General features: G+C 43.0%; 1 protein-coding gene across 1 annotated transcript in view; it reads right to left on the bottom strand.

Moving 5' to 3' along the window:
• Positions 1–5687: 5687 nt before the first annotated feature.
• Positions 5688–24433, bottom strand: part of LOC147207838 (uncharacterized) — an 85972-nt gene continuing 67226 nt past the window's right edge. The window contains exons 7-8 of the mRNA XM_086107379.1: positions 19579–19743; positions 5688–16847 (exon numbers count right to left, since the gene is read on the bottom strand). Of these exons, the coding sequence (XP_085963505.1) occupies positions 14383–16847; positions 19579–19743 (2630 nt within the window). The 3' untranslated portion in view covers positions 5688–14382. The remainder of the gene's footprint in view (positions 16848–19578; positions 19744–24433) is intronic.

The following is a 24433-nucleotide window of genomic DNA, read 5'->3' as shown; positions in this document are numbered from 1 at the left end:
TCACTTTTTGGTCTAGGATACTCGTGACCAATTGGGGCTTGTTTCAGCAAATTTCCTTGTCGAACTTTGACAAAGTCCGGGAATTTGCAAAAATATGTCAAAATTGTCAACTTCCTTTTAGGCAGGAGTGTTTCAGACTTTTTAATATGCCTTTTATTAGAGACATGGCCAGCCTGGTTCATGTCGATCAGTGGAACTGATGTCATGGGGGAATGACTGTTCTAATTGTATGCGAATCCTCAAAAATATCATCGAACTTCAAAATTATTGTCCATCCACATTGGATGACGTAAGCAAAAATCTGGTCCAATTTAGCGTTTCTCAAGTGAATAAAACCTGCTTCTGAGTGGGGCTCATTTGGGCAAATTCTCTTGCACCAGTTAGCTAGAATACAAAAATGGCCGCTTTAATGCGAAATGGCCAACTTCTTATTCAATTTTGGGCATTGATCCTGGAATTTTTTTTTGTATATTTTGTCATGATAAACATGTCCACTCAGTTTTGTTTTGATGGGTGTCACAGGTATGATTTTTTTCTGACTCGAACTACACGGGAACCATATTATCCTTCATAGCTGTCGTGACACTCCACAATGCAGAATGTAAGTCATTTATAACCCTTTACTGTCACGAGTTAAACCCACATAATGAACAAGACATGGACACAGTGGATCGTCTGCTTTTAGTCTCTGCAGTTCAAAGGATGCACAAGGGTGCAAAATGCTCAAGGGCGCAGACTATTATGATAAATAGGGAGGGGAGATGGGTGAGAGTGGGGTGGGCGGGGGCCTTCTGCTCTACAAGTTTAACCATGTGAGTGATGGCAGAGAGTGACGGGAGCGACTATCCATGTGGGGAGCGGAGTCACCTGTCAAGGAGGATTACACTGGGGGACAATTTGAAAAAAAAAAATCGGTTGGGGTAGATTTTTATGCTAATTAAAAGTAAAAGTGGCATGATGATTCCAAAATTGCAGTCAGTTTTGGGTTTCTTTCCCCCGAAGATGTCAAGGCCCCCCCCCCCCCCCCCACAGATTACCCTCCAGATAAAGGGAGGGGAAATGCAACACACACACCCACGCACGCACAGCCACACACACGCATATATGTAAACATCAACCTTCTTCAATGAGGTAATATGTCGACAACACTGGGGGAAAAAAGTTAATATTACCAACATTGCAAAATGGTAAAAAATGACAATTTGGGGAAATACAATCATTTATTCAATTATCTTGATATCATCTTTTCTGCTCAAACTACATTGCCATGAGACTAAAGTCACATGAAAAGCCTTTGCCCACAACTCACCCATGGATAGCTTGGTTACATTGACAGCACTTTACCTGTAAGTAGGGCACACATGGTACATCGCTGAGCACGAGAGGATGGCGGTGGAGATCGAGGCTTTTTTTTGGGCGGGGGGGGGGGGCAGAACAGGAGCAAGAAAAGGGACATCAGGTTGGCAACCTGTGGTCATCTTTCTGATGTTATCCATGCTTTCATCAACTGAATCCCAGGGGGCACGCACAGACACACACACACGCACACACACTTTCTGGTTTATGTGTGTCGAGAGGACGGCAGGGTCTCTTCGCTGCCAACTTGTGTTTAGAACAATGTGTCTGTGTCCTCTATGCTGGGGCCCATATTTCAACGATGGTTTGGCCCGCTTGCAGTACATCATCAGGTGGTCATTGAGTCGACCCGGCACCAAGGTTATTTTAGTTAACGAAAATTAAGTCGTCTGGGAGTTGTAGCCCTTTGACTGTATATTGCCAAGAAATGTCACCATCGAGTGGCAGCCAATAAAAAAGTGCCACCAGATGACATCAATCTGAGGCGACGAGTTCGCGTGTTTGTTATGGCCTCCCTGCTTCACTTTGCCTGAAACGCAACGCTAGGTAAGGATGTAAGGTAAAATCAGTGCTCTTTTTTTAGTACTTTCATATACAGTATTGAAAAATACTGCAGTGAGTATTGAAAAAAATAAACATAAACGGTGCATATTTTTCACATCAATCACCAGCTTTGAAGCAACTTTCTTTGAAGTAGCCTGTGCTATCCCGTGCTCATGAGCACATTGTAGTTGGCAACCCTTGTTTACATGATGCAAAATCAAGGAGTAATTCATCTCGCTCTTCATTCTTTTTGTGCTTTTTGGGTAGGCACAGACTAAACAGCTCATCAGAATCTTGCGAGAAAGCATCTTCATTTTCAACAGGAAAATAAATCATATGACTTGAGAACACTAGATTAGAATATACAGTATGTGACCAAAATAGATGTTTACCTTGAGTTTCAAGGTCTGAGGTATCTTATATCGGATTACAAAAGTCTTTGAAATGGCCACTCGAGCAGCTGTGCTCCACGACAGAAAACTATTGGTCATCAGCTTCAAATGGGTGTATAGAAATTGACAGACGCATGGTAACCTCTACGTGTGCTTAAATTATGTCTTTAAATAATGTCCACTATGTGTCCAGTCACATATGCACATAATTCAAACATCTGTTTGCGCATTGACAGACACAGATAATGTAAACTTGTGTCCGTCCGTCACATGTTTGAACTGTGTATGTGTGCCAGTGGACAGACAGATGTTTACATTATGTGTATGTGATGGATGAGTCTTCTCTCGGCTCTACGCCATCATGATTACCTAAATACCTAACACGCACACACACATTTTCGAATTTAAAAACTTTACCCCACACGCATCACAGGCTGCTTGCAATGTTGGCATTTGGACAATATTCGAGAACAAACTGGCAGATGTCATAAGGCTTTGACGACAGGATTTCATGGAGTAAAAAATGAACCCCCCCCCCCCCAGGACTAATACGGATATGCTGTAGTTAATGTGTGGCGGTCGCTGAGTGCTCTGCGCCGAGTGCTGCCAAAAAACATGATGGTCGCTTGCCACGGGCATGAAAACAGGAAGAAAAAGCAAAGAAAAAAATGTAAACAGGTCATGCAATAAAGGCAAGTTGTAAAAATAGACCTACCCAAAATCACATTGTATTTTTACAATTAGTTGCAGGTCTCATAACCTCTTTCTAGCACCATAAAATAGACTCAAATCTCCAATTTAAAATGCTTGAATTCAAAACAATATTGTTGAGGCGGCTGTATTCTGAGTGTCTGCTCAGTGACGAGAATTGAAAAGGGACGCAAGGACAGGAAGAAAAAAAATGGGCACAACAGTTTACAGTGGTTTAACCCCAAAGCCTGCAGAGTAATGTGAGGATTAATTACATTTGAGTCTGACCCAAGGAAAACTAGAGCAGATTATCCCCCCGTGATGCAGAAGAGGGCATTAGAGCCTGATGGACACCTCCATGGTGAGGATGCCATGCAGGAAGTGCAAGGTCCGATCCAGTTTGAGCTTCTTGAGGATATCCTGATTATTTATTGGTCTTTTTTTTTTCCCTCGGAGATTGATGGTCAACCGTTGTGTGTGCATGAGATCACACTAAAGTCAAAACAGTCGAATCTCCAATCATCTTTCCAATCATGAATGGAAATACATCAATCCATCCATTTTGGAATGCATTTAGCCTCACGAGGGTCGTGGGCTTGCGTGAGCCTATCCCGGGTGTCTTCGGGCAGTAGGCAGGGTACACCCTGAATTGGTTGCCAGCCAATCGCAGGGCACAAATAGATGAACAGCCATTCATACTCAGAAAACCCACATTGACACAGGGAGAACACGTAAACTCCACACAGGAAGGCCAGAGTCGGAATTGCACCCTGCACCTCTGTACTGTGAGGTTGACGTGCTAACCAGTCGCCCACCGTGCCGCCTGAAAGGAAATCCCTTTAATTCATTGCAGCCAACACTTTTGAAATATTTTACAATTAATATATACTCTATAAAATTTACTTTGAAAAACATAGTACAGTGGATAAAAAAATTGAAGTTAGAATTAGAATTAACTCTATGAAATGGAAAGTAAGGAAGTAAACATTGTGTATCATTACAGTACAGTATTTCATCGTGGTTCCTGCATCTTGGCCACCAGGGGGTGGTATAATACACTCCCGAAGACACAAATGAAGAAGACTTTCAGAACTGCTTTAAGTGATTCATCCATCCATCCATCAGTAGACTGCATTGTCTCTTTAAAACCACGTGCCACTACGCACACAGACTCCCGTATTTCAGGCAGCCTGTGTGTGCACTTCAACTGCACTCCGCTGATTAAATACACAATGAGTAAATAGCTTCTCATTATGTTTATTTCAGCACAAAACAGCTTGAATCTTCTTTTTTTCATGAATTGTTCACTATCTGCCAAATTGATGCTTGATCTGAAATGAGTTAAATTGATTGGAGTCCACTGCCCATACAAAGCTCATATGTTACAGTTTTGCTCACAGGTCAAAGCAAAATATGGCAACTCGTGTTGAAAAATTCAGTCGTATCACTCATACAGTATCGCAAGGCAGCACTAGATTATCGTTCTTATTATTAAAACATATGTATGATGCAGAGCACACAGATGCTTATATGTTTTATGTGTTGTATGTCAATGGGCATTAAAAAAAAATTAATTGTGAGTCAACATCATACATGAGCTTCTGGGGTTTATTTTAAATGTTTTTGTTTTGGTTTTACTTGTATGTCCATACAGAAGAAGGAAGAGCAGTTTTTTTTCTTAATTCGACAAATGCTCCATATATGTAGAACCCCCTGCCCCCTAAAACTAATACTAAAACTAATAAAGATTAAGCTAAAACAAAACAATTTGGGGGAAAAAAACCCTAAAAAAAATCCAAACCTATCCGGTCTAAAAATTAATTTGAAAAATGTGTCCCTATGTCCTGGAGGAAGCGCACATGGACGCAAACGTGCGCTTCCACCGTTTCCGTCACATGGCGAATGGTTGCCTCGAGTCTCGAGGCAGGCAGGCATCAGAGGAAGAGAATAATGTGTAATTACAATAGACAGTCTAAAACAAAGCCCTTCACTTTCAATGAGTTGCTCTTGGAGATAGGAAGGTTACCTCAAAGGGGAATTCTAATGAAGCAGATGGTTGACTGCTCACAGGGGCACATTCGCACTGTCCTGCTTTTCTTTGTTTTTTTTTCTTTACAGTCTGACATTTGTGGCAGTCTGAGGAGTCTAACCTGCCTCTTGACCGCTTCTTGTGTGCAGCTGCTCCACTGTGTGTGTATGGACAGTAGATATATTAAGTCTACACACCCCTCTTCAAATTTGTATAAAACATAAATACACCAAGATAAATCTTTTTTTTTCTGCCATTATTGTGACCTGTAGTCTTTGCAACCCAATTAAAAAAATATATATATATTTTAAAGAGAGGAATTTCAAAATACGGTGGAATGATGAGCGACTGGTTAGCACGTCCGCCTCACAGTGCAGAGGTGCAGGGTTTGATTCCGGCTCCGACAAATAAAACAAAAAGCAGACTGGATTAGAGACTGTCGTGTGCAATCAGGACTAAATAATTGCAAATAAATATTCTCAATGGGATATTTTGTGGTGAATGTTAACAAAACAAAAGTTTGCTCAACAATGCCAAAAACAGAGCGTTAATTCATTACGTAAGACCGTGCAGTCGTACCTAATAAGGTGACCATAAATGTACATATGGTAAATGAAGAACAAAATATGTGTGTATGTGTGTGTGTGGGGGGGGGGATGACAAGAAATACTCCAAGCAATTGTTCCTTTTTAATTTTATTCTATACCTTATGATTTCATCCAGCATGTGTGCTTATTGACAATGCATTTGTGGATCCCGCTTCTCTCACCAACACACCCACACACGCACACGCACACACACACAAATACAGTCCTGTGCCAGCCTCGCGTGTTCATTATTGCTTTATCCCGTATTAAAAGCAGAAAATAAATCATCTTAAATAATCACTCTGATCGTGAGCAGGAGCGTTCAAAAGAGTGCTGTTCCTCGTGTGTCCTTGAACGCATCATATACACACACAGGCTGAGCCTTCCCTGTAGAAAGTCTTACATATGCTTGTTATGACAAAAACAAAATATAAATAGACATGTCAAGAACTGTACACGTGGTGACATCAGTTATTAGAGTCTAAAGCAAATACAGAAATATACAGTAAGTAAGTCCTATGGAAATACTAAGCTTGGTAAGTATAAGTACATTGGAAAGAATGCCGCTCACCACGGGGTTATAGTACATAATTATCTTAAAGAAAAGGAGGCTTTAAGAGGTTGTCACCTCATAAAAATGAGGTTCTGTTTTGTATTCTCTCCAGCTGACAATTTGAAATGTGCATCCCTCTTTTTCTTCATGTATATACGTAGATTTGTTTTTAAACAAACAGGCAGTCGCTAGAAGTAACACAGTGTCACATTGACAAGTGAGCCACGATCTCGACAGCGGAATATCATTACAACCCTGAAGGATCCGGCCGTGCTCTCTGAATCAATTGCTACGTGCTATTCTTAAACTGGGTCATATGCAGGTTAAACTGCCCGACATCACACATACACACACACACACGCACACACACACAAATATATGCGTTGCACACTTTGCGGTCAGCGTGACATTACCGTCGTGTCATTCCATCTCACTAGAGCGGCAAAAGAGGATGGTTGTATTAGACGCAACGCTAAACAAAAGGCCGGGGAGCGAGCAGCCTGATTCCGGTGTACCATATGAACTGTTGGTCTTGTGTATATCATTTGAGGGGTTGCATCACCCGGATGATGAACAAAAGTAAATGTTAGCTTGTTAGCTGCGACAAGCAATCCCAATGATGCTCCATAAAGAAATCATAATATGTACATCAAAGGCAAAGCATTGAAGCATTGTTATGATTGGCTTAATGAATTACAATGAAAATATTTTTTTGGCGCATTGTGTTCAACTCATTTATGTCCACTTGGAAGACCGCATGTGGAGTGGCGCACTTGAGGCAAATCACTCCAACATCACTGTTGCGGTGTTACCCCACTTATTTGTGATTGGTTTCTTACAAATTCATCCATTCATCAATCTGATATATATCCAAGCAAGAAAAAATACGTCCTCCAAAAAATTGGATTGCTTGGATTTAAACTACTTCTAAGTCCTCCAAAAATTGCTCTTGCATTTGTTTTTACCTTGGTGGCTATTATATTAGTCATATGAGTCTATACAATCTACCCAACATAGCTTTACAAAGAGAGGTTACCAAACTTCCAGGTCACATATTTATATTAAATATTAAAATCAAACTCAGTCCTGTGGCTTGTTATCAAATTTCATATTTTCAATCTGAGCCTAAAACTTAATTACGGTAATAAAAATCTGTTTTATAAAAAAATCTCTTTCACTTGAAAATGTCACACAAATAACAAACTACTGTAATGTGTCACTTTTACTTTTAGATTTTCAAATGCCTAAAGAATGTAAAGAATGACTGATACCCAATAGAAGTCTTGTATAAAATTATTGTTGCATTTGTTTACCCCAGTTATGAAAACGAAAATCTCCGCGAACTAAAATGTATCACAAAGCATGTGACATTCTTTTTTTCTGATTATTCTTAACAGTAAATGATTCATTTAAGCAGCAGATATAAAGTGAACATTTTGAATAATTTGCTTACAAATAGTGGGTCTCTGGAGTACCTCATGGAGTACACATAAGACCCGGATAATTTTGGGGGTCGGCGTGGGTTTTTGCTTAGCGCAAAAGTGCCATTCATTTGCAATCATGGGGGTGAACATAAACTACAATGTAAGGAGTCTCAGATTCACCAGGGGTGTCCAGTAAGTCCACGAAAGGTCACGAGATTTGTAGCTAGTTGCTAAATAAAGCAAAAAAAAAAAACAAAAAAAAGGAGCAACGCTGAGTGGCTTTCGCTTCTTCGTACCACCTAAGCTCCACCCCCCACTGGTCATGGTAACGAAACAGAGTGATTTTTAACCGAACTGTTACACGTGGACATTAAGTTTCTGGATTAAATGTCATTTTTAAGGACCGATGAGAACAGATGAGAAGTACAATTCAAATGGACGAAAGGGGAGGAACAAGATGGTCCGACTCAACTCGATCGATCAATTTAAAGGTGTATGCCAAGCCTTCTGTGCAGATAGCGAAATGCCTCATTTCTCCTTGATCAAAACCCAGGTTCGATTTGGCTTCTCTAATCCTCAATCATAGCAAACGATTCCATTATTGTGCATCGCTGATTCATCCACCGATAGTCACGCGCCAGCTGGGCAGCACAAAAGGCAAGTGAGAGGTCATGATTAGATGGTGAAATTGGAGGTGCAGCAAACAGAATGTTTGCGACGTGAAAACGAAGGTAACTTCGGAGCCAAGCGAAGCACATAAGCGTCGAATTGAAGTTCACACCCGTCAGTCTCAATCAATCCAATCAAGAGGAACTGGTTGAAAAAAAAGACAAACATTCGATTTAAATTAAAACAAACTATTTCATATACATTTGATATGAATACATTTTGTTGAATAATTAGTTGAAAACTTTGACTTGCATTCATTTTAAAGAATAAAATAAAAACAAAGGCAGCATGGCGGACCTCCAAATAAGATGCATGCAAGTGTTTTGAATGCAACACTGTCAGTTTTGGTGATCCTTCCAATGGCCTTCATTGCTTTTGTTTTGCTCCCGCGCTGCCCTCAAACCTCCGTGTTCCTCTGACGGGGAGACATCATGAAAAATTGTTTGCCGCTTGAGAAAGTGAGTCAGCCTCTATGTTCTTTTTCTTTCATTTGCCTTCCTGTGTAATTCCCAGCTGACGTAGCCATACAAGTATATTACGCAAATAGTCTTGGAGGATGAAAATAGCAAATCCCCTTCAAGTCGAATCATTTGCTGTCAGGTGAAAAACGTGTTACTCCAGTTTCGGTTATTTTCATGGTTTTGACTCGCAAAGACAGATTACGCAGTCCTTTGCCGGTTGGGAAATGTTCTTGACCCTGGAGAATTATTATTATTATGAAACCTCACCCGCCGCCCACTTCTTCATTCTTTCCATTACATTAACGCAAACCAGCACTGTCATCAATTTAAAAAATAAATACAGTTAAAAAAATTTTTTTTTTTTTTAAACGGCTTATCTTCATCAACAAATTCCATGCTTCTAAGCAACATTTTACAGAGATGCAGTCATCGCTCGTAAGAAGTTACAACAGAGAAGACGATGACGAATCGATCCCAGGCTTGTGCTGATCTCTGTAAGAGATCGGACTCATGCCTTCTGGCGGCGAAACCCTTCAAAAACAAATAGTCGGCATCAGTGGCGAATCGAGGACGCTACACCTGGGGTGGCAAGAGGTTCAGTTGAGGGTTGTTGAAAATTTACGTGAGTTTTACTGACTAACGATACGCCCGCAATTGATGGAAGATGATGGGAGATGATGCAGAGACTCCTCCAAAACTCGAAAACTTCCTGAAGACTTTCAGTTTTTACGACTGTGACAATCGTTCGATGTAAGCCCAGCATTAGACGACTGCAATGACATTCCGGATTTCCTTGAACGGTGCTCCACCTGTGGTCTGATGCAACCATTTTTTGCCTTTAACCCTTTCGTGCACCAATAATGACAACATGTAATAGTTAGAACAGGTTACACTGTAACCTGATCACATAAACTGTCCACTGTAGTAACCGCTGTCCCTGAAAGGGTTAAAACGGGGGGAAGCATCGGAGTTTGGCAGTACATTCGAAACTGTTTATAAACCGTTCATGCACACTACACAGACAATGGAAGGAATATTTATAATCAAATATTTGAATTTATTATTGGGTCGGCACGGTGATCAACTGGTTAGCACGTCAGCCTCCCAGCGTATAGGTGCAGGGTTCGATTCCACCTCTGTCTTTCTTGTGTGGAGTTTGCATGTTCTCCCCATGCATGTGTGGGTTTTCTCCGGGTATGCCAGTTTCCTCCCACATTCTAAAAACATGCGTGGCAGGTTGGTTGAACACTCTAAATTGTCACTGGGAGTGACTGTGAGCACGAATGGTTGTTCGTCTCTGTGTGCCTTTGTGATTGGCTGACAACGAGTTTGGGGTGTACCCTGCCTACTGCCCGAAGGCAGCCTGGGTAGGCTCCAGCATGCCCGCGACCCTCGTGAGGAGATGCGGATTAGAAAATAATGGGTGGATGAATTTTGTATTGACAGAGGCAATGGGGTGGCAGGTGGGATTGCAAAACCTTTGGTTGGGGTGACATTTGGCACCCCTTGCCACCCTGTAAAACACGATTGGATTTACTAACTCAAATTCCCATGCATGCTTCCACACCAGAGCAACTGCAGGATGCCCTCCAGTGACAAGTCTCCCATCAGTGTCAGTACCCAGCAGTACGCCGGCCTCTTTTGTCTTCCCTCGGTGGTTCCACGGTCAACACCTTCAAACCTCTCTAAGGTCGCACTGTGAGGAGGTAGGTAATTCTCCCCTGCCACATGATTCCACTTGTGGTAATCGTGATCGATTCAATCAAAACTATTTTTAGCGTTCACTCCATCCTCCGTCGTAGCACCCTCCAGGGCTCGGTCTCTGCAACCTTTGGTCCACTGGATGGTGATAAAGTAGACTCATGACATGACTTTCCGCACACAGTTATGAGTCACACTAGCACTGCAGCAGGGTTAATTTTATTTTTTTTTCCGCTTTTGGAGTTTGAGCCACGAGAAGAGGAAGGTATATGATGTAATTCCAGGAGAATAAAGTAACTTGGTGCAAAAGCTTTTGAATATAGTGATGTACAAGTGTTGGTCTAACTTTTTAATAGAATATCCAATACCCTTGAAGTTATACAATTCAAGATACATTTTGAAGGTAGAATACAGCTCCAAAACTGTGGAAAACCACGGTGAGAAAGTTTGGATTGTTAATGGGTGCGCTCTTAAAATATGTTGGCTGGGTTCCCGTTCAACTCCAACGAAAGATAAAATTGAAGGTTAAATATAGCCGAACCAATAATATACGATCTTCATGCTACCTCAAGATTTGAATGCCTCAAAGACCAAACGATTAACTACGTTGCGAATTGCTAAAAATATAATGTTCAAGGTGTTACATTTTCATCCCTCCATTTTTGATAGTGCTTTTCCTCATTAGGGACACGAGTGAGCTGGAGCGTGTCCCAGCTGACTCTGGGCAAGGGGCAGGGTATGCCCTGGACTGGTCGCCAGCCAATCACAGAAAACCTCCAATAATACAAGTAAAAAAATAAAACAACAACAACAACTTCGCTGAGTGGTCATCTTCTATAGTGAAGTGTTCCAAGTTTATGAAGCCCCACTTTGGATATCAAAAATGATTCGCTGCTCGATAAAAGGCTACTTAGTACTTCGAACATATACAATCTATTAAAACACTCATGTGCCGTATATTGCAGGTGTTATGTCGTCAAAAGAGGTGGGGTACACCAAGGACTGGATGCCAGTCAATCACATGACACATCTGGACATACAACCATTAACGCTCACATTCACGCCTTTGGACAATTTAGACTACAGTTCTGCGACATAGGTAGTGGTCTTAAAAATGTTCCTTTTTTTGTTTTCAAACATGAGATGCCTAATTGAAATGACATTTAGTGAAATCTCTTGAAACGTAGATCTCATGAAGTAAGTGTTATTATACCAAATATCTTTATCGGGACAGTGTCGATACATGTATGAGTACTCCGATTTTTAGCTCTACAGCCTCAGATACTTATCGATCTGCATCGTTCAATTCTTTAAAAAAAAAGGGGCAAACTATTAATTTTGTCTTTTCCAAAAAAGAAAAAAAAAGATGGCATACATTGTAAAATGTTTATAGTCTTTTATTTGAAAATATGTCATTTATTGAAGAAGTTACTGTGAGCTGTTTGCAGTTATTAAATTTGTTTCTGTTTAGACCAAAGATAATTAGTTTTAAGTTTTGCATTTGGGTCCCTTCCTCTAATCGAACGTCTAACTGAAAATCAAAATACTTCAAATTTCTGCATGTGAAATGACCCCTTGCTCTTTGGAAATAAAATCTTAAGGGTGTTTAAGAAGCATCCTTGTTGCTATTTGATTTGCATGCGTCTAAATACGTAAACAGCAGTGTCACGTCCTGCGTGTGTGCTGCACCTCATTATATCCACTTGTGGGTAAGCTTTAATGAGAGGGAGATTGCCACAGAGTGCCGATTTGTGTGTGTTTCTGTAAGTGACTCCATTTTAGCCTTGCAAACGTCTTGTTAAATTAGGCTGCTGCGACCGAGTCGATGGGGCCTCAGCTGTTGGAGAGGAACCTGCTCGGATGTATGCGTATCGGTGATGAGCTGCAGACCAACTAGTTGAAACATATCCCCTGTCCTTGTCTGCCTCCAACTCATTTTTGGCTAAAATGAAAATCTGACCCCATTTGAGCATTTTCCCAACCCTCGCAATCAAAGTCAGCAAAGGTTTGATCTTTGCAAGTCTCTCGAAAACCATCATGAGCGATTACGCTGTGGTGTGGGTTGTGTTAAGAGTGATTTTTTTTCCCTCCCCCCCGAGCTGCTCATGAAATGTGTCAAAAGTTTCTGATTGCAATATGCATGCTGTGTTTGGTCTTTCTGAGCACACCACACACATAAAAGCAGTAAGAACACACATGCTGATTCCTTTTTTCCCCTTGCCTTTTGTGGGATCTCTTACCTTTTAAAAGTTGGTTCGGAGGATAAAGTGCCTATGTCTGTAATCTACAGTCTGTCGAAGAAAGGGCATGACAATTGACTGACAGTAAAGAATTTGACGTTAGAGCATGAAAATGGAGTGTACCCATCAGAGACCGACATAATAGTAAGCTATTGTGAAGCTGCGCTACATCCGCTCTAGGGTACAATTCCACCGGGTAGCTCCTCAAAAGAACCTTAGCATGAAACAAAACAAAACAAAAGAGAATTAAAATAGTGTTATGCTTCTCTGCACCCAAACGGTCTCAACAGTACCAACATTAGTACACACATGCTTTCTGCTACACTTGAAGTATTGCATGATAGCATTGGGGAAGATGCTACTTTTTAACACGTTTTAATCGTAAGCATGTAATAATGCTCAATAAGTCTTCTCAAAGGCCACTTTAGCAACAGAAACGGCTGCTGATGAAAACTTGTCCAATATATTGAACCCGACTGCCATTTTTAAGTGACAGAACAGTCTTGTTTTGGTGCTACAGTAATTCCATTTTTTTTAACCGGTGCTAAATGTCCATACATTCAACATCAGAGACGTTCCCATGTTGATCCGATAGCAGCCATAGAAGACAACATAATAAGCATATCACATTGTTCATTTCCATTCTCAACGCTGAAAATTTGATGTATATTTATTTTTTTTCAAATGGTTCAAGTGCTACGCCACACCACACGCAAGCTGCGGTTCACCCACTGAAGTTGAATCAGAGGCAGATGCTCTGGTTGCTTTCACTTCAAATTTAGAGGATGAACCGCAGCTTCTGTGTCACACTAATGACTTGGATGGCTGAGAATCAACACAGACAACCCATGCTTCATGAAAGTCTGAGTTTTTTTAACGTGGAAAACAAATGGAAAAAACGCAAAGTCTTGCCTTGCATCGAACTTTTCGGCTGAGTCGCACACTTGTGCAGCAGCCACACACATTCGGGACGAACGGAATGACACGGGCGTTGGAAAAGGGTTTAGCGGCATGATTTTGGAAGACAAAGTGAGTTTGTTGGGACACACATGCTGCAGTAATCTCCACAGTGAAATGGAGGCCAGCTCACTTGCTGGCCTCCTCTTCGCCCTGCATTCAAATACATTATTATTATTATTAATAATAATATTACAATAGAGTCATATAAAATAAGGGGTTGGAAGGATTTACCTTACTGGAAGTCTTTTTTGGTTTCCTAATTTTTTTTTTGTGTGTGCCATAAGGTTTCAAAAGGTATACACAGTTACACATGATAAATAAGCACAGTCTATACATTTGAGAATCAACAATATGCGATCCCATATGACATGTATCATTTTAGCAAAAAAAAATGTAGATCACTTTTGTTGAGACACACAAAAAGCCTTGGATGCAGGTGTTAGTGCATAGGTGCCTGCAGACAAAATGAATATTTGAGTATTGAACTGCCCTCTCCTGTCAAGAAATGACAGTCCTTTAAATAGAGATCATTTTCACACCCTCCTCGATTAACATATTACTTAAATATACCTCTATCTATATACATGACGTAAATAAGAATAAGACCAAGCATAAAAGATTGTTACCTGGTAAAGTGTCTATTAAGTCACAGCGAGTTTAAGGTAAAATAAAAAGCAGAATAGTGACATCTGATCAAAGAAAATGAAAGCAATCCCACGTGAGCTCACGTTTGTATGCGTTTCAGTCTGGAGGAGCACAGGAGGGTGTGATCAATCCTCACAAATTGGAAGGAAGCTTTGAGCGGACTGCTTGAGTTTCGAGATCTGACGAGTAGACAGAGGAGCCCCTCCGGAGCGACGGGGATGGCGAGGCTACGACAGAGTGAGTTTGATGGGGGTGGCCTGGAGAAAGCTGAATTGGAGGAGTCAAATGACCGGGAACCGAGCTACAGGTTTTGGATTTGAGAGTGGGTGAGGAGAAAGGTGAGGGGTAATAACCGGTTTCCACAGAGGAGCAAGCAGTTTGGTACCCTAAGGCCTGGGCCACCTCCTGGGGAAGAGATGAATGCGAGCTAGATAGCAGCTTTAGATCCTCAGAAAAACGACCGGGCTGTATATCTCTTCCTGCGGTGTGTGTCTGGACCGACGGATGTGAAGGAAGAGAGGACTGAGGCATGAGCAGAGAAGTGTGGGATCCTGTGGCACTGGATGTGTCGCTGAAGTGGAAAGTCCTGCTTGTCACCGGGCTTTGAATAGTTGGGCTCGGTGCCACCGGAGTAAGGCATGGCGAGACGTTGGCTGAACCGTACTGGGCCAGAGAAGCTAAGGCAGACCTCTCCAAAGACAACTGGTGTGGAAGATATCCGGACTGGAGACCTGCCAGGCTAAAATGCCCAAGTGATGACGGTGAACCCTCGCTGGGCTGCTGGCCATTATCCCCTTTGCTTGAAGATGAGAAGCCGTGCGGTGGGGAGTGGAGGAGGTTCAAGCCACTTGTAGTCCTGCCCCCTCCAGCAAATTGTTGCAAGGGGGTCACTTGAGGAGGCTTGGGGGGTGGCTGATTGTAGAGAAGCTGTCCTGGTATGGCGCTGGAAGAGCCAGTAGATATTGGGCTCTGACAGCGTGTAGAAGAAATAAGTCCCTCTGTGGTGCCACCAGAAGACCCCCCTGAAGCACCAGTTACTGCATGGCCCCCTACTGCGCCCTCTGTTGTCCTGCTATTATGTGTGGCAATCCCCCCTCCCCCTGTCCCACTTGGACCTACCTTGATGTAGCTCGCTGCAGCTCCACTGGAAGCCCATCCCAGAGATCCTCCTCCAAGAGTTGATATTAGACAGTCACTCGAAATGCCAATAAGAGAACCCACAGCTACTCCTCCGTTCGCCCCTCCAGAAACCTTTGATCCAAAAGATTGTCGCCCCAGCGATCCGCTATTGGTCACTGCTACACTTAATTTTTCATAAGTCCCACCTACTGAGCCACGGGAAGTCGTCCCTAATGATCCTGCGGCAGTTGTGGAGACCAGTAAATCTCCAGAGGTCTCTCCCGCTGTCCCAACTGAAGCCCTCCCTAATGATCCTCCAGTGGTGGTTGATAACATTGATTCTAAAGAGGTCCCTTCGAATGAACCGCCAGTAGTCCTTCCGATGAATAATTCGCCAGAAGCCCTTCCTAGTGTTGCAAGCGAGACCCCTCCCAAAGATCTTCTGGCTGGATCTGCTACTGACACACAGGTAACACCGCCTGAGACCCCTGCTGCTGTTCTGTCACAGGCACCACCTGTTGATCCTTCAGAAACCCCTCCCGGTGATTCCCCTGAGACACCCCCCACTGATCCACCGGGAGCTGCTCCCAATCTGAAGAATTTCAGCGTACTCGCTTCCGTCATTGTGGCTGTAAAATCCTCACTGGCCCATCCACCATCACCTCCGCTCGCCCCTTCCAAAGACCCTCCGACTTCTCCACTCAGAGGCCAGTCTCCTGCACCGCCGCAGGCGCCGACTGCACTTCCGCTTATTCCCGACCCTGTGCTTCCACCCGTCGATGTTTGGCGGAACAAATTGGATAAAGGCGGGGTGGTGGAGCGAAAAGGCTGCTGATGGTGTGGTTGTGAGTGTAGCTGGGCCAAACTCGATGAGGGCGAACCGGATGATGAGTACGGTTTGCGAGGAAGCGCAGAGGAGCCGCTCACACTAAACCCTGACTTGTTCTCATTCAGTCCACGGTGGCCTCCACTACCTGAACCCTGTTGGCTAGAGCTAGTTGCCCCTGAACCTGTTTCTACATGCTGAGCCTGAAAAGAGGCCAGGAAGGACATGTCCACACCAGTGCGCCGTTTCGAAGGTGTGCTGACGGGAGAATCCCCAGCAGACCCAGGAGCTGGCGAAGACGGCCCAAAAGTGTGAAACTTCTTTTGCCGACTGGGGGGATCCTTCAGGGACCCCAGCACTGAAACCGGAGGCCTGAAAAGAGTCGGTGGAAGGTGGGGATGGTGTGTGAGAGCGATTGCGACCGAGGTGGTGGCGGCGGCCGCCTGGAGAGGCGCCTGGATTAGTGGGGCCCAGATGACAGGTGTGGGCGAAGGTGGTGTCTGGGGAGGGGCGTTCTGCAGGAGGTGGGCACAGTGGGCCATGTCCCTGTCGTGCTGCACAATTTGTTGGATGATTTCATTCTCCTGGTAGTTGAGGACACCCGAGCTGAGGTCATGCTGCACCTTATGCTGCAGGATGGAATTTTTCTTGCCTATCAAAGCATACAGAGAAACAGACACACAAACAGACAGCGACCGGGGAGAAAGAAAGGGAGGGGGAAAAAAAACAAGAATGAGCATATCTTGTCAGCAGATAGTGCTCAGCTGACATTTTTTTGTGTACTCGAGCGACAACCTTATTTTACAGCATCCCTCGCCTGTGGAAGCTAGCACAAAAAGGGTACAGAGGAATCACAGCAAAATGCTCAAGAAAGAGATAATGAGATTGCACAATGCAACGGGGAAGACAAACAGAGTGGCGACAAAGAGAAACAGCAATAAAAGACAGGTGGGATACAAACCACCCAGAAACGAGGAAGTATGACAGCCTCAAACTGGAGTCGGTTTATGTCTCAGTAGCTCTGACTGCGCAATTCCATAGACAAACAAACCTTTCTGCAAGTGGATGCATATTCATTTGGGTGGCTTTTGGACCAAAAAAGAAGAAATCTAAAATCAAACAAACTGACTGACTGAATGAATGACTATATCTGTCATGGTGATCATCATGAGTAAAGTGGAGTAAACAAATAAATAAAGAAACAAATCCCGATAAGGTCATTCAAACAAATATTATCTTTACTGGGCAATTCGGTAAATACTTGAATAAATGCAATTATTACATTATTTTTCCATTTATACACATTTTAACATGTCAATTCATCAAGATATAATATGATACATTACATTTTTGTCAGGCAACATAAAAATCAACACTGTCACAGTTGATTTGTTTGGGACTAACAGGTGGCTATGTAGGGCTCCTCCTACAGCGGCACACCTGTTGGTCATCATGTCATTAGTAGGTTTTCTGTTAAAAGGACTCCCGGCCCGACCACTCGGTGTCGGGTCTTTGTGTCTGTCGCTTCTGTTGGTTTGTGTTTATCATGTCATATTTTTGCTGATGCCATGGGTTTTGTTGTTACTTTGAATTCTTGTTGTTTTCAGGACTTTGCTTGTTTGGGATTTGGTTTTCTCAGTGTTTGATTAATTTGTCACGTTCACCCTGCTCCTCCCTCTTGCCTGCTTTTTGTGGTCCTCCAGCACCACCTTTCGTGACAAACAAAAAGTATAGTTGGGCAGCAACACTACCGTAATTGATTTTTTTTTTAATCCTAAAATTCTTTCAAAAAAATGACATGATCTTTCAAGGTTCCAAAAATATACCTCAACCCCCCCCCCCCCCCACCAAAATATGAGAAGACAACAAATGTTTCTTGTTATATATCGTGATTTACCGCATGTGATGATTTCAGGGTTCAAGGATGTTTTTACAGCAGCTGTTCTGAGGTTTTACTTGCTTTGGAATTGTTAATGGCTTGCCAACGCCGCTCTCAAAGTCAAGTCTGTCAAGGACTGCCAAGGTCAAAGAGACTAGCTGACTCCACCCTCCCTCAGAAACTGCACAAGCCCTGACCTCTAAGTCCATTAGCCATAATCGAGTGGTAAAGGGTCAATTCGTAGGCCTGCCATTCTCAATTCCAGCCTGAATAACCCCAAAATATTCCAAATGCAATTAGATGCAGATCAAGCCGTCCGTTATGACTGGGTGCTCTATGCGGCTGGAGCGCTTCCTCCGAGGACAACCCCCCAATCCACCTGCTTGCTAATCGCTCGCAAAACCTCTAATCAGATTGTGCAAGTCCATCAAGTAAGTCATTAATTTGTGCGTCAGCGCTATACGGTGCGCCGGTGACTTTATTAAGGGAGAGAGGGACATACAGCCAGGATAAAGGGCTGTACACAGGAGACCATCTCGAAGATCCCAATCAGCCCGCCGTATATTTTCAAGGCAGCCATTTGCGACAAAGAGTCTCCCCCCTATAAGCAATGTCTCTATCCTCCCTGCTAAACATAGCCGAGGATAAAAACCGAGTCGGCGAGTGACGGCTGAGTGATGATACGGACGTGCCTCTCATTGTGAATATTTTATTTGCGCAGGGCTTTGAGTAGACTGATGGATATGCTGAGAATATCAATTGTCTGCAATGTGGAGCAAACGGGGAATTCAAAAGCTTTGACCGAAGTTTTCAACGGCTTGGCCGAGTGCTCAAACGTGATGTTCGCCCGACAATTTCCACAAAACGGGGTGGCGGGGTGGAGAAGTCGCTGACGGAGGTCTTATTAAATTAGAATTTTGCTCCCTGTGCAGGTCAAAGTAAACTGTTGGCACATAACAAAATATATATACTGTATCTGTTATGTAGAAGAATATTTAATTGTCATGCTCGTCACTATAAATTGCTGACATATAGTCGAACAAAGATACATTATTCGGAGTAAATATATAATCTATTTTTTTGAACCTTTGTGTGCAATTGGATAATTTCCCATGGCAGACTTGATGATTGCTTATGGTACACGGGGGCATCACTGTCGTCAACCACCATTCATGAAACTGAGAAGGAGCAAACAGTACCGAGAGCTGGAATGAATGTATAAATTTAACATATCGTATCTTAGTTCTTCTTTCTCTATATCATTATCTATTCACTTGTTTTGTTAAATAAAGCCTTATAGCCTTAAAAGGAATCCTAATTTATTCAATTAAAATGATCCAAATGTACTGTATGTATATAACAATACTGTATGTACTTTGATAAATGTGAAAACTTTGTCCCTAATAGTCTCTTTGTACTCAATACAGTCAATTAAGGCTCGATTGGGATTTGTGTGTTAGGTTTAGGGTTGGTGGAAATGTGGACATAAGAGACAAATCCTTACCAATCCTGTCCAGTCTGTCTAAGGCAACTGTCTCAAAGGCCCGTCGCATCATGGGATACTCCTCCAGGACCTCATTGAAGTTGTCCACCGACAGCGAGTAGAGACGACAGTATGTGTCGGCTCGCACGCTGGCCGTACGTCTGCCGCGAGTCAACAAACAAATCTCTGGAATGAAACCAAACAAAACAAACAAACAAAAAGACATTTGTGAAGTCATTGGTATCCCATCATTAGCCGCTAATATGCTAGACCAAGCCACGTGGTCGAATGTGACTGAACTAGACAAAAAAAAATTGCTGATGTGACTGTTTTTCGGGCAGACCTACGTGGGTCCAGTCTCAGCCATTTGGCATCGAGAACGTAATTTCCACATCATACATCGCCAAATAGAAAGAAAAAAAAGTAAATTAAAGCAACACACACTGTACATGCACGGCATGGTGATTGGTGAAATAAAAACAATACGAGACACATAATTGAAGTCTGTGGGACTGAAAAGTATGCAACAGTTAGATTTTTTTTCAGTATTTGGTTGTGTGTAAGTTGTACGACTCCTGCATGTGACATAGTACCAGAAACTCTGTTCTCAATGCTGTTTGGCTGTCACTGACAACTTGGACGAACTGAGCGGACCAAAAATACTGACAGCAACTCACTGATGGACTCACACGTGCCCTCCTTTGTTTGTTACTGCATTAATTTTTTTAAGGGAAATTTTTTTCCTGCGTAAAGAGCTCTCTTGCCTAAAAATTACCATTCAAGGACGACACAAAGCTACTGAACAGCAAATCAACATCAAGTACCGGTACTAGAACTGATTTTGTGCCTTATTTATTTATTTACAAGAATCAACTCACAAAAAATGTCATTATTATTCAAGTACTGTTTGTCATGCATGCCATTCCAAATCTGCAAAAAAATTATTAGTCCTACTATTGTTGTAGTAGTACAGGGCAGTAAACAAGCCAGCGCAAGTGCAACTAAACCATGTCTGTCACCTAGTGGTGAATAGTATATTACAGCTCAAAACTATCACAAGCACACACACACACACACACACACACACACACACACACATTCCAATTATGCTATTCTACTTCGGAATGGTCATTATAGCATTGCTAAAATAACACCTTTTGCGACTTTTACACACTACTGTAATGTACTGTATGTCCATCAATCTATGGCATTCTTATTCATGACGGTTGCGAGGGACCTCATCTGGCTTGGAGTGACAGGCGGGGTACACCCTAAATTGGTCGGCAGTCAATTGCAAATAGATAAACATTTACACTCATATTCAAACCACAGCTCTCCTTAAATAGTGAGATCTGTCAGATGTCATCTGCCATAGCTACTCAAGAAACTAATGGTCCATTTAACAGGTTTGCACTCAGTTTGCACATCTGCCTATACAGATTGCAAATATGCATGTGTCTGTGTGTGTGTGTGTGCGCGCGCGCGCGTGTGTGTGTGTGTGTGCGTGTGTTGTCTGCACAGAATGAGTATGCATGCATGATCGCGAGCCGCTGTCGCATGTTTTATTCATGAGAGCTTTGCAGTGTAAGTGGCGGTGATAATAGAGGCTATATATTCTATATATATGCATATGGAGATATGAATGCACCAACGAGGATGCCGTATATGCTAACTTTTGGGTTATTTCATTGTATTTGGAGTCTGTAGGTGTGTGTGTGTGTGTGTCCATTTCATCCAAGAGCTTTTTAGCTTCTCCTGCTATCTCACTCTCTGTTTCTCAGAAAGCCATTTCCCGTTTATCCCCTTCATATTCCGTATGTTGACAAACACACCCCCCACACGGATTTCTGGTTTTCCAGGCCACGTCTCTTTTAATCAATAAAAACATTTGCAACGCCGGCTGCTGTTTACGTTTGGCTGTGAGGGTATGATGGTGGCGCGTGAGAATGCGGGCGCGAGGTGAAGCACAATGCTGAGGCTGCGTTAAAGGCTGCTAACAATCACGGCCCATCACATCAACGCTCTTCACCGCCACGACCCATTTTGCTGGGGAAAAAGCCCATAGGCTTCTCGCTTTAACTTTCTCACCTGCGTCGCTTCTTATCCAGAGTAATTTGATTATTTACAGTGGTTAGCAAGTCTGCCTCACAGTGTCTGATGTTTGAGATGTGGGGAAGGCTCCAGCTCCCCTTTAAGTCTCATGAGGACAACTGCAATAGAAAATGGGTGGACAGTGTCGAAAAACACTAAAAAAGAAAAGTTTGGTGGTACGTCTTGATCATAATGTACAATCCTAAATTCTAATGGAGTGCAAAGTAGTTTTGAGAATATGTGATGGGCAGGGAAGGCAGAATGTGAGTGAGGAACATGAAGTGCAGATGAAAAGAGGAGATGGCTGAGCAGAACATGGCCAAGTGGAGAAGACAGCTGTGAATAGGTGAGTATAAAAATACCCGTGTGTGTGTGTGTGTGTGTGTGTGTGTGTGTGTGCACTGTAAGTGGTTGCTAGCGGGGCAGCCCTGGCTGTAGTTGCGCCGGCAGCGCTCCGGTAAATCCCCTCTGGAGAGGAGCACTGCTGCGCTGTATTAAATCCTCTTGTCCTGTGGCTTTCTGGATGAAGCCGGCGGGGCAAAGATGAGCTGTTAGGGATGCAGGCTGTCAGCCCTCCGGCCTCGCGGACATGTCTTTGCACACAAGTCAAGCTCACACACTTGGCCGGGCCGGACGAGAGCGCGGCGAAGAAAGAATTATCTGCGGTTGCGTTGGGAGCCACAGCAAATCCTCTCAAGGTGAAACAATAAGATACCTTGGAGCAAGACTAATATCCTGAAACAGGGTCTTAAATAAGAGAGACTGCAAAATAGAATGAAGCTTAATATGCAATAAATACAAAAGGACAACAGTGGAAACTTGAAAAGTTTCCAGTGTCAGACTGTCATCATCACAGACAACACAAAAAAAAACAAAACATGTAGGTCGATCAGTTGTTGGTTGCCTAGATTGATGAGTCATCTCAATAATATATAAAACTGTCATTAAACTACAAACAAATTCAAATGACATCATAGAGGAGGCATTAGAAGATATTCAAATCTAAACTAAAAAGGTATAAAAAAAGATTAAGATGTTGCAGGTTGGTCTATATATATATATATATATATATATATATATATATATACACACGTGCGCCACTGCTAATTTACAAATGTATCTTCTTGCGTCAACTGTTCTTGATCAGTCAGATCAAAAAACAAATGAAAATGCAAAAATGACTGCAGCGTTCACCTCTCCGTGGCTTCTGCGGATGTTTTTATGCGTTACAATCATTCGATTTATGAATGGAGCTTCTCCTGCATGCTTATTCACACGCTTACTTGTGACTCATCGCAACGCTCCCAAAATAGGCACAAGGACCGGTTCAATGCCGCTGCCTGCGTTTTGCCAGTCGTCCTATCAAAACCCTAAGTCTTCTTTTTCCATCCTCATCTACCATCGTACATATCTGTGCGGTCTGGAGCAACAATGAGATGATTCGTTCAGCTGCCGACTGTCATTAGGGGCTGCGACAGATCCAGTGAACACCACACCAGTTGCAATACAAGATAACCGGCTGTAGACATCTCATTACACGTGATATCGTCCGATGAGAAGCAGCGTTTAGAGAGTGGGGGTCGGAGGGATGTGTGTGTGGGGTGAGGGGGGGGGGGGCATTCTCCGCAAATGAGGGGGAAAATGAATGTAGCTTTGCAATGAATTTTCCCATCGTGTCTGCTGGTGTATCTGGCCTGGCGGAGATATTCGCCCGCCAATGTGTCTGGCGAGAGGCCAATCTTTTTTTTTCCCACACTTATGAGACAAAGCATTCATCAAAATTGAATGACACCAAGGAAAATTGGATCTTGCTCGATGAAAAAAATAACAAGAAGAGGAGCAGACAAAGAATGTTCTCTGACCTTGGTGAGAACACGCCACGGTCGAAGCTACCCATTAGTGTTGACACTAGCATTTATACACCGGTGTGACAAGCGGGAGCGATAGAGTATGAATGGGCTATATCAGTGGCCACGGTGTTGTTTTAGTGAACTGCAGATGGATGGTGAAGCATCGTTTGGGAGGAAGGCCATTATTTTGGGTATATTAAGATTCAGAATATATCACAACTCAAGTGAAAAAGGAGTGCAGGTCAAAATTAAAGAGGATTTAACGACAGGAATGAGGATGAAGCTCTGCCACAAGGAGTGGTTGACATCCATCCAAGATGGTGGCAAAACACTTTTTAAAATGACAAAATGCTTTGGCCTGAGGACAAAGCTGTGAATTTTCTACTTTACAGTGAATACTGCAGCATAATCTAGAAATAGACGAATTTGCGAATGCCAAACTATGAATATGCAGGAGTTCACTGCATATTATAGAAAAGGGGAGCAAAGTGGTCTGCACATCTGCCTTATTCTGCAATGCAATGTCCGCATAGCTCCACGTGGCATGATTTCCGGTATATCATTTCAGCAACCACGCCCCTCTGTGTGGTCCCCGCATTGGCCAAATTGTCCACACCGCACACCGAAGATTTCGTGCGAAAAAACATGGCCGCCCGGTGGTCAACTGGTTGGTGCGTCGACCTTACAGTGCGGACTTACCCGGTTCGAGTCCAGCTCCGGCCTTCCTATGTGGAGTTTGCATATTCTCCCCGGGCCTGCGTGGGTTTTCTCTGGGTACTCCACTTTCCTCCCACAATCCAAAAACATGCATGGCAGGCTGATTAAACACTACAAATTGTCCCTCAGTGTGAGTGTGAGCACGGATGGTTGTTTGTCTATGTGTGCCCTTTGATTGGCTGGCAACCTGTTCAGGGTGTCCCCCGCCTACTGCCCAA

This window comes from Hippocampus guttulatus, chromosome 3 (genome assembly GCF_054856545.1).
Source record: "Hippocampus guttulatus isolate MCC_2025c chromosome 3, RoL_Hgut_1.0, whole genome shotgun sequence".
Taxonomy (NCBI): Eukaryota; Metazoa; Chordata; class Actinopteri; order Syngnathiformes; family Syngnathidae; genus Hippocampus; species Hippocampus guttulatus.
Note: the sequence above shows the minus strand (reverse complement) of the source record. Positions and strands in the feature narration are given on the sequence as shown.